The sequence below is a fragment of the Vicugna pacos genome, chromosome 5 (assembly GCF_048564905.1).
Source record: "Vicugna pacos chromosome 5, VicPac4, whole genome shotgun sequence".
In the NCBI taxonomy this organism is placed as follows: domain Eukaryota; kingdom Metazoa; phylum Chordata; class Mammalia; order Artiodactyla; family Camelidae; genus Vicugna; species Vicugna pacos.
The window spans coordinates 96,326,400-96,339,832 of record NC_132991.1 but is presented as its reverse complement, the minus strand read 5'-3'; the positions used below and the strand labels follow the sequence as shown (position 1 = coordinate 96,339,832).

The window sequence follows — 13,433 nt, the reverse complement described above, 5'->3', positions numbered from 1 at the left end:
AACTCTCCTTTCGGGTGGGAAGTACAGGGTAGATAACTGACCCCTTTCCTCTTAACTTCCAGACCATATTGGCTTCCCGGCATCTTTGGTGGTGATCCATGAATCTTTAGTGTCGTTGCAAACTTCTGATGTGTCTGTTAGGTGTTCTTCAAGCAGAAGTTGCCTCATCTTTGGCAGGTGGGGCCTCCTTCAGGCTGGCATCCTGCAGCATTCTGACAGAATGATTCCAACAGGACCGTTGTCTTGGATCACTTCCGCATTTCTAACGCAGAGAGATGTGTGGACTGACCTGAGCCGTTTCCTCCCACAGACCTGAAGTCATCTGTTAGTCCGAGAGCTCTAGACGTTTACAGCAGGAAGTTGCTTGAGTTCAAACTGCACTTCTAATAAAGATGAAGGATCTTAAGATGGGTTTTGAAGTCACTGAAGTCATTTTCTCTGTTGAGGTCACACCGTCACTTTGTATACAGTCGGGTTCAGTTGTTTTAATTTATTTTCAGGTTTTTTAAACGTTTTTTATTGAGTTACAGTTTACAGTGTTACGTCAAATTCCAGTGTAGAGCACAATTTTCAGTTTTACATGAACATACGTATATTCGTTGTCACATTTTTTTTTTGCTGTGAGCTACCACAAGATCTTGTGTGTATTTCTCTGTGCTGTACAGTATAATCCTGTTTATATTTTCGATTTTTTAAAAGTACGTACAGATTCCAGGGTTGCAGAGTCAGTCATGTGTGGTTCATTCGGAGACGGCCTCTTCACCCCGGCCTCCCTGCCAGGGACCATTCTGAGTCTTTGGTGTATTTTTCCATTGTTTGATTTGAGAACAGAAGCAGGATGACTCGCTGTCAGTCTTCTACACCTTGTTCCTGGAGGTGTCTGCGTGGAGGCAGAGGGTGGCTTCCTTGTGTCTGCTCACCTGCCTGCGCTCAGCTGCACAGTGATTTACTCAGGCATTCCTGCTGGTGGGCGCTGGGGAGGCTTCCAGACTTCTGCTCTTGTAAATTGTGTCACGGTTAAAAACCTGGGGCATCTGCTGTCCTTTGTTTCACCCAGTGTGTCTTGGGGTGGATCTCCCAGAGGGAGGTGGCCAGGTCAGAGGGAAACTGTGTGTAATTTGCAGCTCCCCCGCCAACACGTGTGTCCACACACCCACCCACTCCCCCACCCCCTTGCGGCCGCACCAGGGTCCTCGGGTTCTGGGCTGTGTGTTGGTTTTTGTCTTCTCTCTGCAAGGCAGCTGGGTGTGCTTGTGATTTGTGTTTTCTGCTGGGACAACTGAGTCTCTCTTTGTTTCTCTTCGTTGTGCAAGGACCACGTGTGTGTTCTCTGCACTGTTGTCTGGCCCTTTGCTACTGAGTTGAAGTTGTCTGTCTTGTTCAATCAGTTAGGGCGCTTAAAACCCTCCAGCAGGAATAGATGCTACAAACAGTGTTCCCGGTTTGCCACTTGTGTTTTGATCTTGAGGTGTTCTGCAATGTGAGTTTCGTTCTTGTGGGGTCAAATTCATTAATCTTTTGCTTCTTGAGTCACTGTTGGGAAATGGTTTTATTTTTGCTTCTGGGTTGTGAGAAAGTTGACTCGTATTTTTTCTGTTCCTGTCAGAGTGTTCTTACATTTCAGTTCCTGATTCGTTTGGGATTTACTGTGAATGGTACGACGTGCAGATCCAGTTTCATCGTTTTCCACGTGGCTGTCAAGTCATCAGCGCCATTTTTAAAGTTTCCCCCAGTGATTTGAATGGCAGTTTTTATCAAGCCCTGAGTTTTCATATTAACTTGGATCTGGTCCTAGATTTTCTGTTCCGATCTGTTGGCCTGTCTCTCCCTGTCTCGCGTCCTCTGTCTGGTGGTGATGGCTTTATGCTCCAGCATGCAGCATGGTTACCACCTCTGCGCCTGCACGGTCCTTGTCTGGGAGTTCCTGTCTGTCCTCTTTCGTTCTGCGTGCAGACTTTATCTTCAGCTTTTCGCTCAGAGTGGCGCTAGGTCACTTACCAGGCGTGTTCTGATCTGACGCACGCAGCCCAGCTCCTCTGTTGGTGTCCAGCGACTCTCTGTACAGTCTTTTCTTTTTCTTTTTCTTTTTCTTTTTGGAGATGGGTGGTCTTTCCATCCTCTAACCAGTGCTGTTAGTGTAAGTCAGAGCTGCTGGTCTCTGGGTTCTCAGCTTCTCTTCCTGTGGGGCAGTGAGAGTTTGGTAAAGAAGTGGTCCCCTGGTCCCGGGCGTGCTGTCTGCTCCCCCGTCAAGGACAGCCCTTGTGCTGAGGTGTGCGAGCGTGGTGGTCACGTTAAACATATATGTGTACACTGAATTCTGTTTTCTTGCAGATTTTTGTCATGAGAGGGTGTAAATTTCTTAGAGATGATCATTTCCCGTCTCCCCTTCAATCTAGCAATGTAACGAATTATATAAACAGGTTTCCTAATACTGAACCTTTTGTGGAATAGCCCTCACGTGGTCGTGATGTGTCAGCCACAGGTCTGACTTCCCACGAGGGCTCTTCATGGCTGCTGGGCGCGGTGCAGCGTCTCTGTTGTGAGCGAGGAGTGGTTGCTAGGAAACCGCGTCCCGTGGGGAAGAAGAGCAACTCCTTGGTCTGTGGTTCCTGTTCCACTCATGATGGAGCCTTAGCACTTGCCGCCTTTCTTTCACTTTTCTTGGTTGATGGCTTTCCTGTATAAATTTAGGAAGACGGGAAACCCGTCTTCCTCTCAGGTCTCCCTGTGGCCTCAGAAGGCTGCACAGTGTCTGGCAGTTTGACTCAGCGGATGAAGGGTTTGGACGATTCTCATTTTCTCTCCTCAGATGAGTTGTCTATTTGAACTGGTTGCAAAAGAGACAGGGGAAAGTGCTTCCTACTGCATATGAGGCTTACGTCTGAAAAAAACGTAGCTTACTGTTCCCAAAACAGCAGCTCGGCTGGTCAGCAGCTCGCGTCTGCTCTCCCGCTGGGGCCTAGCGCAGTGTGGGGAGCCACTGGGTGGGAGCAGGATGGTCATCATTCTTGAATGTTGCCATCCTCGTGGCGGCTGACAGCTAGGCTGAGAAGACACAGGACGGACTGTCACCCGTGCGTAATTACGACAGCTGCAGGGCGGACGTGGCCCTGGGAGCAGGTCGCACTTGAACTTACTGTAGCCTAGGGTTCAGGGCCTGCTTCCCCAGGAGCGTGACCTTTGACCTGAGACTGTTCCGAAGGAGGGCTGGGGTGACCAGGCAAGGACAGGTGAGAATGGCGTCCCAGCCGGAGAGTGCAGTGGGGAAACATGCCTTCCCGGAACCTTCTGTTTCCTTCGGTTCTTTTCCTGCTGTAGGCCTCAGCAACCGTTGCCATCCCCAAAGAACACCATCGCTTCGTCATTGGCAAAAATGGAGAGAAACTGCAAGACCTGGAGCTGAAAACTGCAACCAAAATCCAGATCCCACGCCCGGATGACACCAGCAACCAGATCAGGATCACCGGCACCAAAGAGGGCATCGAGAAGGCTCGCCACGAGGTCTTGCTCATCTCCGCCGAGCAGGTGAGGCCCCACCCGGGCCGCTGGCAGTTCCGGTCCTCCTGGGCCCCGCCCGGGGCCGTGCCCTCACGGTTCTGTCCTTGCCCCCAGGACAAACGTGCTGTGGAGAGGCTGGAAGTGGAGAAGGCATTCCACCCCTTCATCGCGGGGCCTTACAACCGCCTCGTCGGTGAGATCATGCAGGAGACAGGGACCCGAATCAACATACCCCCGCCCAGCGTCAACCGGACGGAGATCGTCTTCACCGGAGAGAAGGAGCAGCTGGCTCAGGCAGTGGCTCGCATCAGGAAGATTTACGAGGAGAAGGTAGCGGCGGCGAGGAGGGAAGCCCCCCGGCGGGAGCAGAGGACGGGCCTTGCCAGCCCAGCCCCGCCCTGTGCCCTGGGTGTCCTTCTGTGCCTGGACAGCCTCGGTCTCTGGCCGGAAGGTGGTGCCCGTGCTCCCCGTGGCTGTCGGGCAGAGGGCAGAGCGCTGTGCAGGGCGGCTGCCCCCACGCCAGCCCCCTGCCCTTGATGCCCAGGGCACCCCCTCGGGGCTGATCGGGCTCTGAAACTTGGTCCCTAGTTGAGGGAGAGCACTTGGTGTTCTCACTTCCTCCTGGTTGCAGTCATCAGTCTCAAGTGGGTCTTCTGAGGAGAAAACCTAGTTCTTGAGGACTGGAATTTCTGGAGGGGGCTGCTCATTGTCTTCCCTTAGCTTGCTCTGGAGCCCCCCTTCCTGCCCTCTGACACCCGCATGGTGCTCTCACTTAGAAAAAGAAGACCACGACCATCGCGGTGGAGGTGAAGAAGTCCCAGCACAAGTACGTCATCGGGCCCAAGGGCAACTCCCTGCAGGAGATCCTGGAGAGAACAGGCGTTTCTGTGGAGATCCCGCCTTCGGACAGCGCCTCTGAGACCGTGATCCTCCGGGGCGAGCCCGAAAAGCTGGGGCAGGCGCTGACTGAAGTCTACGCCAAGGTAACTGCTCCTTGCGGGGACAGACTCCGGATTAGCGATTCCCAGGGCCAGTGCAGGGGCGCGGGGGGCGGGGGCGTTGGCGTGACCAGACTCCGCAGACCCACTCGTTACCTGCTCTCCCAGGCCAACAGCTTTACAGTCTCCTCTGTCTCTGCGCCTTCCTGGCTTCACCGCTTCATCATCGGCAAGAAAGGGCAGAACCTGGCCAAAATCACTCAGCAGATGCCAAAGGTGAGGGAGCCTTCACCTGCTGCTTTGAGGTGGCCTCTGTCGGCCCTCCCCGCACGTCTGGTCCTGTGGGTGCCTGTGAAGACTGGGGTGCTGCGTGTTTTAAGCATCAGTTGTTGTGTGGCACTCAGCTGTTCCGCGGTTAGCTGAGCAAGAGCAGAGTAAGTTTTTTGAAGTACCTGTGCCATGTTTTGGTCTCTGTAACAAGAGGAAGCGTGTGTATTGCTGGGTTTCATGACTGTCTCAGGGAACATCTCATTCGGTGTCATGGAGTGCTTGCTTCTGAGCGGTTACGTCTGCGGGCTGTGTGGAGCTGGGGCCGCCCGTCCCTGCGTCTGCCCTGCAGCCCTTTAAGTTCTGCGAGGAGGCAGGAGGGCCGCTGGGCTGGAAGGGCCGGAAGGGCTGGAAGCAGCAGGGACCACACGTGCTGTCTTGCCCCACCGCCGGCCGTCGTGCGTGTTAGGGGCCGTGCCCCGGCTCACGCTGGCTGGGGTGCCTCTTGGGCTTCACTCCTGACCTGGCGTCTTGGAGCTGAGCAGCAGGGCCTGTCTGGACCGCGGTCGGGCAGCTGCGCTGGGTTGAAACTCTCCCTGTGGCCACTCGTCCAGCCCCCTGGTCCCCGGGCGGCGTGTGCACCTCACACCCAGGGTATTGGTGACGCACGGTGGGAGGGCCTCCTTCTCCAGGTTCCACACTGTATTTCCTACCAAAATCACGCTCGCCCCCAGACCCCCGTCCACCTCGCTGGTGCCGGTGGATGCACGTTTGTAAAAGCGTTTGGGATCTGCTGCTGCCCTGGAGAACGCTCACGGGTTCTCGGAGGTCACCGGTGCCTGCTGTCTCAGTGGACGACTTGTTCTGGTGTGGCAGGTTCACGTCGAGTTCACAGAGGGTGAGGACAGGATCACCCTGGAAGGCCCCACGGAGGACGTCAGCGTGGCCCAGGAGCAGATCGAAGCCATGGTCAAGGACTTGGTAGGCATCCCTGCAGCCCTCTGGGTGCTGGCCGAGTGGGGCGGGGCCTGATCTTGCCAGTCAGACCTGCGGTGGGTGGGTTGGAGGCGCCGAAGGGTGGCCCCTGGTGAGCAGAGGAAACCCTGTTTTGAAGGACGCCTGCAGGAACACCTTGCCGCAGCTCCTGCCAGCTCAGTGGGGAGGGAAAGGGGCAGCTGTCGGCTTCTGGGCCTCGCTTCTGGCTGTTTGCATGTCTGGGCACGCTCCTTGGGCTCAGATGCCTGTGTCCACGGGCCCGCTCTGTGCCCCTCCCGCAGGTTAACCGGATGGACTATGTGGAGATCAACATCGACCACAAGTTCCACCGACACCTCATCGGGAAGAGCGGAGCCAACAGTGAGTGAGGCGGACAGGGCGCGGGAGAGATGAGTCGTGGCCTGGCCCAGCCGGGTCTCCCCCGGGGCCGTGGTGGGCCTGGAGCTGTCTAGCCCAGAGGTTCCCTGCGTGCCCAAGGGTCGTGTGCTCACATTTCAGCCAGAGCTGTGGGGTGGAGGCCGCTGGTTCTGCAGTCCTCGGTGTTCACCACCGAGCCCGCCCCAGCCTGCAGCTCTCCCAGGGGTCAGAGCTTTGCACTCTCGGGCCCACGTCACGCGGCGCAGGGAGGGTTCTTTTGGGCGAGCAGGGATCTGTCAGCCCAGGCTCAGCCTTGGACTGAACTGTGTCGGTCGTACAAGTGTGGGGCGTCGGGAGTGTGCCAGGTGAGCGCTCTGCTTTAATCCGCAGGTGTGTTTGAAAGTCCACTCCTTTGCTTAGTTTGACTGTAAGGCCATCCCGCACATCACAGGCTCACCAGTCCCGAAAACAGCCCTATCCCCGGGGAGCGACCTTTGGTGGAAGGTGGGAGCGCTGGGTCCTGCCTGAGGTCACGGGCCCGCGGCCTGGGGAGGATACCGCTGTGAGCGAGCCCTGTGCAGCCATCCTTGCTCAGAGCAGACGGAAGGCGGTCCCTGCTGCTCTGTTCTGGGGCAGGAGCTCACACAGCCGCTCCTCTCAGTGCCCACCTGTGCGCCCGCTTGAGCCCTGCTTTTGTGTTGTTAACTTGCTTTTGCTTTGGTGAGCTGTGATGCTTCCTTAGCAACACAAGGAGGTGCAGTTCTGGCATTAGCTTCCGGGTTCTGCTCTCGGGGACGCGCAGGACCACTTGGCTTGGTTCAGGGAGTTGCGTCTGTTCCATTTTCTTCTGGTTCTGCGCCTAGTCCTTGCTTCCCTTCACCTGAGCCCTGCTGCCCGGCGTGTGTGTCCCGGGCTCTCATCCCACGCGGCTGCCCAGGACCAGCACGTCCTCACGTTCGCCCCGCGCTCCTCCGCTCACGGCTGTCTCTGTGTGCTCAGAACCTTCCTTAGTGACCCTGCACGGAGCTCGGCTCCCCTTGACGACACAGTGGGCGGAGTGCCGACCTCACTTCCTGGCGATGAGGTTTCTCCGGGCTGGGGGCCTGGCTCTGTCCAGACGGGGTAGCCGTGAGGCGCTCGGGCCCTACGCAGCGTGGCCTCCGCAGGGCTCTCAGGTGGTTGGGGGGGGGCCTCTTTCTTCTTTAGCTAACCTGAGGGCTTGATTTTTAACAGTTTTTTATGGTTATTTTTTTGAGTGGGTTTTGACCTGAACAGGAGTTCCCATACTTGTCCGTTTCCGCTTAGCAACGCCCGGGACCTTTAAAACATTCTAAAGCCCCGGCCGTGCCCAGAGCAGCTGTACCGCGGAGCTGGAGCGGCTGTGGCTGCTGGGCGTCTGAATTCCGGGGAGACGCCTGGACGTGGCCTGCTGGGGTGGCGGCCGCGCCGGCCCGCCGTAGGCGGTGGCAGGGCTTGCCTTGAAGTGTGAAGGCCTGCCCGTCCTTCTGCCCATGGGTGGCTGACGGGGGCGGGGGCTGTCTAGGGCTTTAGCCCTGCCCTGCTGCACGGGTCGGGGGGTACGTTCTGGTCCGAAGCGTGTTTCCTTTTGTGTCCTGAAGTAAACAGGATCAAGGACCAGTACAAGGTGTCCGTGCGCATCCCTCCTGACAGTGAGAAGAGCAGCCTGATCCGCATCGAGGGCGACCCGCAGGGCGTGCGGCAGGCCAAGCGCGAGCTGCTGGAGCTCGCCTCCCGCATGGTAAGCCCACAGCCGGGTCCACCTGGGCAGCGCACCTGTGCGTGTGCCGTCCTGGAGGGCGGGAGGCGCCAGGTCTCCTCTGCATCGGGTTGGTGTGACTTGCAGGGGCTGCATTTCCTTCGTCCTCCCCAGGACCCCAAGGTCACGTGCTATGTAAGGGGGTGCTGTGACCCTGCAGCAGGGTTCTTAGCCTTGGCCAAACCCCAGAGTCCATGATGCCTCAGTCCCAACTGTGGGGACTTCTCTGGACTCTCAGAGCCGCCCAAGTGGTTCTCACGTGCAGTGTAGGTTGAGGGACTGCTGTGTGGTTATCTGCAGGCCTGGGGTGGGGCGCGCCCTGCCCCCTCCAGGCCAGAGTCTTGCACACTCTCCTCGGTTCTCAGGGTCAGGTACAGTAGCTCCTTGCCCTGGAGTGTCTTGTGTCTGCCGGATCACTGAAGGCTCGTCTCTGTCATCCTGATGCCAGTCTGGTCCAGAGTCTTGCAGAATGTTTTTAATGTTTGGTTGGCTATTAACTGTTCTTCTCTAGGTTTTGGCTCTGCTTGTTCTTTTGTGTTTCTCTTGACATCTTGATAGGACCTCTGGAGGAGGTTGAGAACCATGTGGATTCCGTGCCCTATGCTGACATGAACCACTCTTTCTTCACCCTGCGCATGGGGCGGCGGTCCCTGCCACCCTGTGTTCAGGAGGGATTGCTCCCTGCTTTGCAAAGCGCTAAGCCTCACAGGCTCTCTTGTTAGCAGAAGTGCTGAATGGGCTGCTTTGGTGTGACCGTGGCTGCTGTGGTAGCACTTCTGGGCAAAGGCCCTATGCCCCATTTTCTAGTTCTTTGTTCAGGAGAACGTCCACCCACGTGACAGGAGTGTGGCCGCTGGAGGGAGTGGCGCCCTGTGACGGGTGCCCTGCTGGCTGCGGCGGCGGGGCTGTGCCACTGTCCCAGGGCTCCTGTGCCTCCTGGCGTCAGGAGAGATCGCTCACCTCACTGGCAATTGTGTTTTTAGGAAAATGAACGCACCAAGGATTTAATCATTGAGCAGAGATTTCATCGCACAATCATTGGGCAGAAGGGTGAGCGGATCCGTGAAATTCGGGACAAATTCCCAGAGGTAAAGGTTTCCCAAAGGCATCCTTTGGTCCCTGTGAGTGGTCTGATTGGCACTTGGGGGTGTTCGGTATTTTGGAATCCAGTACTGACCAGTGATTGAACTTGGTCTCCTGATGGCTTGTTCTAGGTTATCATCAATTTTCCAGACCCAGCACAGAAAAGTGATATTGTCCAACTGAGGGGGCCCAAGAATGAGGTGGAAAAATGCACAAAGTACATGCAGAAGATGGTGGCAGATCTGGTGAGGGGGCTTCTCCACCCTTCGTTGGGTGGTGTGGGGGCTGGGGTTCCCTGGAGCGCTGGGCCCATCCGCCCTCTCAGGACGCTCCCCACACTGTGAGGCCTTGTCCGCACGAGGTGCCGTCAGAGCCCTGGTGGAGAGACTCGTGTCTGGGAGGCGAGGTCTGCGCCCGCTGCTTGAGGGTCTTGGGCACGGGGACGAAAGGGGTCTGGGAGCTGCTGGGCTTCTCACGGGGCTCGGACTTGGCCCCTGCCCGCCTCGGGGTGCTGGCGGGGTGGGCCTCCCCGAGTGCTAGGGGCCGCGGCCAGCTCGGGCCCTGGGTGTGGCACCGACTCCCTCCTGCCGCGGGGGGGGAGGGTGGGGGGGCACCTGGCCTGACTCGCCCGCTCCTGCGTAGAGCCTGCGTCCGAGGGAGCGCGGGGCTGTTGCACGCCGCCTGTCAGGAGGGGCTTGGCGTCAGTGGCCTGTGGCAGGTTAGTTAGTCGTCGGATAGGTTACCTCCCCATCCTTGCTTGTGGGAGAAGCAGGATTGTGCCTGTGCTGCCCGAGCGTGGAGCCCTGTCCCTGCACCCCGCCTTCAGGGACAGGGACGCTTCCCTGTCTGGCGTGACAGCTCATGGTGCTGTCTCTCTTGTTTTTAAGGTGGAAAATAGCTATTCAATTTCGGTTCCGATCTTCAAACAGTTTCACAAGAACATCATTGGGAAAGGAGGTGCAAACATTAAAAAGGTGAGCCCCCGGCTGCATCCTGGGTCTTGGCTCTTCCCACGCGGCCCCGGAGCCCCGTGCTGCTCTCACTTCTCATGGTGCCCTCTCTCCTTGTAGATTCGGGAAGAGAGCAACACCAAGATTGACCTTCCAGCAGAAAACAGCAACTCAGAGACCATCATCATCACGGGCAAGCGAGCCAACTGCGAGGCCGCCCGCAGCCGCATCCTGTCCATCCAGAAAGACCTGGTAACGGGACGCAGCGGGATACGGCGGGACGGCGCTCACGGGCCGCCTGGCGTCCCGGGGGTGGGCCAGCAGCCTCACAGGGTCGCTTCCCACGGCTCCTCCCGGCAGAGCTGGCCCGCTGCAGGCTCCTGCCGCGGTCCCTGCCAATACTTTCCAGTGCACCCCAGCTCTGGTTTGACTCGAGTGCTTGGAAATCATCACGTTCAATTTCTGTTTCCAGTTTTAAAAGAAATTAACAGGCAGGAAACGGCACGTGTGTAAATGTGCAGTTTAAGTTTCGGCATGTGTGTACGTCACTGAGTCACCACTGCAGGCAACAGTGCACGTGTCCATCTTGTTCCCTTCCAGCACCTCCCTCCGCCTCACCGGCCCTGCCAGCCCCTCTCCCCGCGCAGCGCGGTGTGGGTCCGCTCCTCGCCCGCCCTCCGGTTGCTCCTCCGTGCTGTCGCGGCGTCACTGCTGCTCTGGCCTCATCAGAGGAGACCCTGTTCCTTCGGGGGTTTCTCTTGCCTCTTGTTGAGCTTATTACTGTAGTTCCCAGAGCACTCCTGTTGCCTTTTCACTGAGGGGATGTCGTGTTTCTCACTCGTGGCACGTGTAACTTGCGTCTCTGCAAAGCGACCCCCTGTTAAAAGACCTACTTTTTCTCATGTGAAAGTGAGTTTCTTCCAGGCAGCTTGCTGTTGTATTCAGTCTGAGACTGTGCCTGTTAAACAGAGACGTTTACATCCAGCTGCCTTAGTGGTGATACGTCTGTATGCTGTTACGTACCTTGTTTTGTTACATACACTCAATAATTACACTTGATGTGATTATAATTTTTTCATTTTCAAAAGTTGCAGTAAAAGTTACTAAGTCTTTGACACAACATTGTAAAATGATTATAAATAAAAAATTTTAAAAAAAAAAGTTACCAAGCCAGGTCGAGGCCCTAACCGTCGGTGGGCAGGCGGGCGGCGCTCGCCTGGTGCAGCCTCACCACGTCTTCCCAGACCCTCCCATCCACCCCCTCCCAGCCCCTGTGCCGCCGCAGTGCAGCAGTGCAGCAGTGTTGCAGTGCAGCAGTGCACTGCTGCCCGTTCAGCTCCACTGTGGTGGGTTCAGAGCTCACAGCTAGCTGTTGGTTTTCAGTCGCCCCGCCTGCTTTGTTTTCTTCTGCCTTTTGAGCAGTTGCACGTTCCTTTTGTCCCCTATGCTGTGTTGGGTATGACTCAGCGTGTTCATCGCCAGCCAGTGCAGCGCAGCCCACCTCTGGGTCTCCCGCTACTTGAAGTGGAGTGTGGGAAGCTGGGGGGGCTTCCCCCGCCAGCCCCGCCCCCGTGCTTGGTCGCATTACCTTTACTCTCAGAGCTCATGAATCCCACGTGCATCGTTAGCCGTTTTGTTTAAATACCCAGTTTTTAAAGGAGGTTTAAATAACTGGGAAAAGCGACTGTACGCTGCCTGCATGAATACTGTGTGTGCCCGTCTGCTCACCCCCACCCCCAGCCCACAACCACTAGCATCTTTCCACTGGCCCCATAGTTTGCCTTTTCCAGAGTGTCAAATAGTTGGAATGGGACCACGACACGTGACGTGCGTAGCCTGTTCAGGTTGGCTTCTTTCACTTAGTAGTAAGATGGATCTTCCAGTAAACGTACTGTTTGGTTTTGTAAGAAACTGCCAGACTGTCTTGTCTCCAAAGTAGCTGCACCATGTCACATCCCGCCAGCCGCAGGCTGATGGGTTTCTCGTTCCTAATGGAGATTTGGCTTCGGTGTCGTGTCTGACGTTTCTGATGAGACCCCTGGTGCCATCCTTGTTCCCCTGCGCAGGCTAGTTAGTCCTCCTTCCTCTGGCTCGTTTACACCTGTGCCACCCGTTCCTGGCAGGTCACGGCACGTCTTAGGGTAGCTTCACTCGTGTTTCTTTGTTTGGAGTTCATTGCGCTTCTTGAATGTATGAGTTCAGAGTTGTCATCAGATCTGGAAATACTTGGGTCGTTGTTCCGTGGCATGTTGGCTGTCCTGTTTCAGAAGCTCGGGCTCCCTGGTGCCGGGCAGCGGGGCGTCCCCTTCCTCGGTTTCTCTAAACTCGCTGATTGTCTGTGGTGTCTAATCTGTCTGCGGTCACACCTCGTGTGCTTCTCTCTCCAGGTGTTCTCACCTCCAGAGGGTCAGTCTGAACCCGTGGTGTTCAGCCTATCCTCTGGCCATTTGGCGTGTGTAGCACAGTGAAAACCCCCGTCTCAGTGGCCTTGTCCTGCTGTCGCTGCAGGGTTGTGTTCCATTGTTCATTCCTCATTACGGGTTGTTTTTCCTATTTCGTTGCATGTCTGGTTTTTTGCTTTGCTTGTTTTTATTGGATGCCAGGTGTTAATGAAGTTTACTTTGGTGGGTGATGGATATTTTTGTATTCCTACACCTATCAGCCTTATTAAGTCACTTTGAAACAGTTTGCTCCTTTTTGGACTTGCTTTTAAGATCTGTTAGGTGGGACACAGAGGTGCTTAATCCAGGGCCAGTTATTTCCTGCCACTGGGGTCAGACTCCCGGACACGGCATCCCACATCCCATAAACTCAGGCAGTGGGCTGGGAGCTGCAGTGCCTGCTCCCTCCCAGCCTTGCCGTGTGCACTCCCCGCCCAGCAGCTTCCTGCGCATCAGTGTGGCCGCCAGTGCTCGGGGCTGCTCTCCCGGACAGCCAGGTCATGTCCCCGATCTGGGGACTTGGCCAGGCAGCTTCTGGGCTGGGAGGCCAGTCCAGTCCCTGTGGCTCCACCTTGACTGGAGCCAGGTCCTTACTCATGGGGCTCTCGTGGGAGGCTTGGTCCTGAGCATCTCAGACCCGTCTCTGCGGCCGGCACTGGAGAGAGTCCTCTGTGGGACAGCTGGCTCTCCTGCACCACGTGTGCCCTTTCCTGCACACACACACCGCGCCCCCTCGTGTTGTGTGATTCCAGGCCAACATAGCCGAGGTGGAGGTCTCCATCCCTGCCAAGCTGCACAACTCCCTCATCGGCACAAAGGGCCGCCTGATCCGCTCCATCATGGAGGAGTGCGGCGGGGTCCACATTCATTTCCCCGTGGAAGGCTCGGGAAGCGACACAGTGGTCATCAGGGGCCCTTCCTCGGATGTGGAGAAGGCCAGGAAACAGCTCCTGCACCTGGCGGAGGAGAAGGTGAGCCCGCCCCGGGAGGGCTCCCACCTGCCCTCTTTGCGGGGCACCTCAGGTTGGGGGGGGGGGGGCTGCGCAGCTTTTCTTCTCTGGTCTTGCCAGCACCGGAGGGCCTTTCCAGGTCAGGTGCCCCCATATGCAGAGCAGGAGGTTTGCTC

At 56.9% G+C, this 13,433-nt stretch overlaps 1 protein-coding gene across 9 annotated transcripts in view; it reads left to right on the top strand.

Annotated features, from left to right (window-relative positions):
- The window catches only part of HDLBP (high density lipoprotein binding protein), a 63,636-nt gene that overhangs the window by 38,659 nt on the left and 11,544 nt on the right, over positions 1-13,433 (top strand). For all 9 annotated transcript variants that reach the window (XM_072962030.1, XM_006209153.4, XM_031675981.2 and 6 more), the window contains exons 6-17: positions 3,319-3,525; positions 3,613-3,828; positions 4,275-4,481; positions 4,605-4,712; positions 5,580-5,684; positions 5,981-6,059; positions 7,676-7,815; positions 8,817-8,921; positions 9,048-9,161; positions 9,804-9,890; positions 9,987-10,118; positions 13,060-13,278. In XM_072962030.1, coding sequence (XP_072818131.1) covers positions 3,319-3,525; positions 3,613-3,828; positions 4,275-4,481; positions 4,605-4,712; positions 5,580-5,684; positions 5,981-6,059; positions 7,676-7,815; positions 8,817-8,921; positions 9,048-9,161; positions 9,804-9,890; positions 9,987-10,118; positions 13,060-13,278 — 1,719 coding nt within the window. The remainder of the gene's footprint in view (positions 1-3,318; positions 3,526-3,612; positions 3,829-4,274; positions 4,482-4,604; positions 4,713-5,579; positions 5,685-5,980; positions 6,060-7,675; positions 7,816-8,816; positions 8,922-9,047; positions 9,162-9,803; positions 9,891-9,986; positions 10,119-13,059; positions 13,279-13,433) is intronic.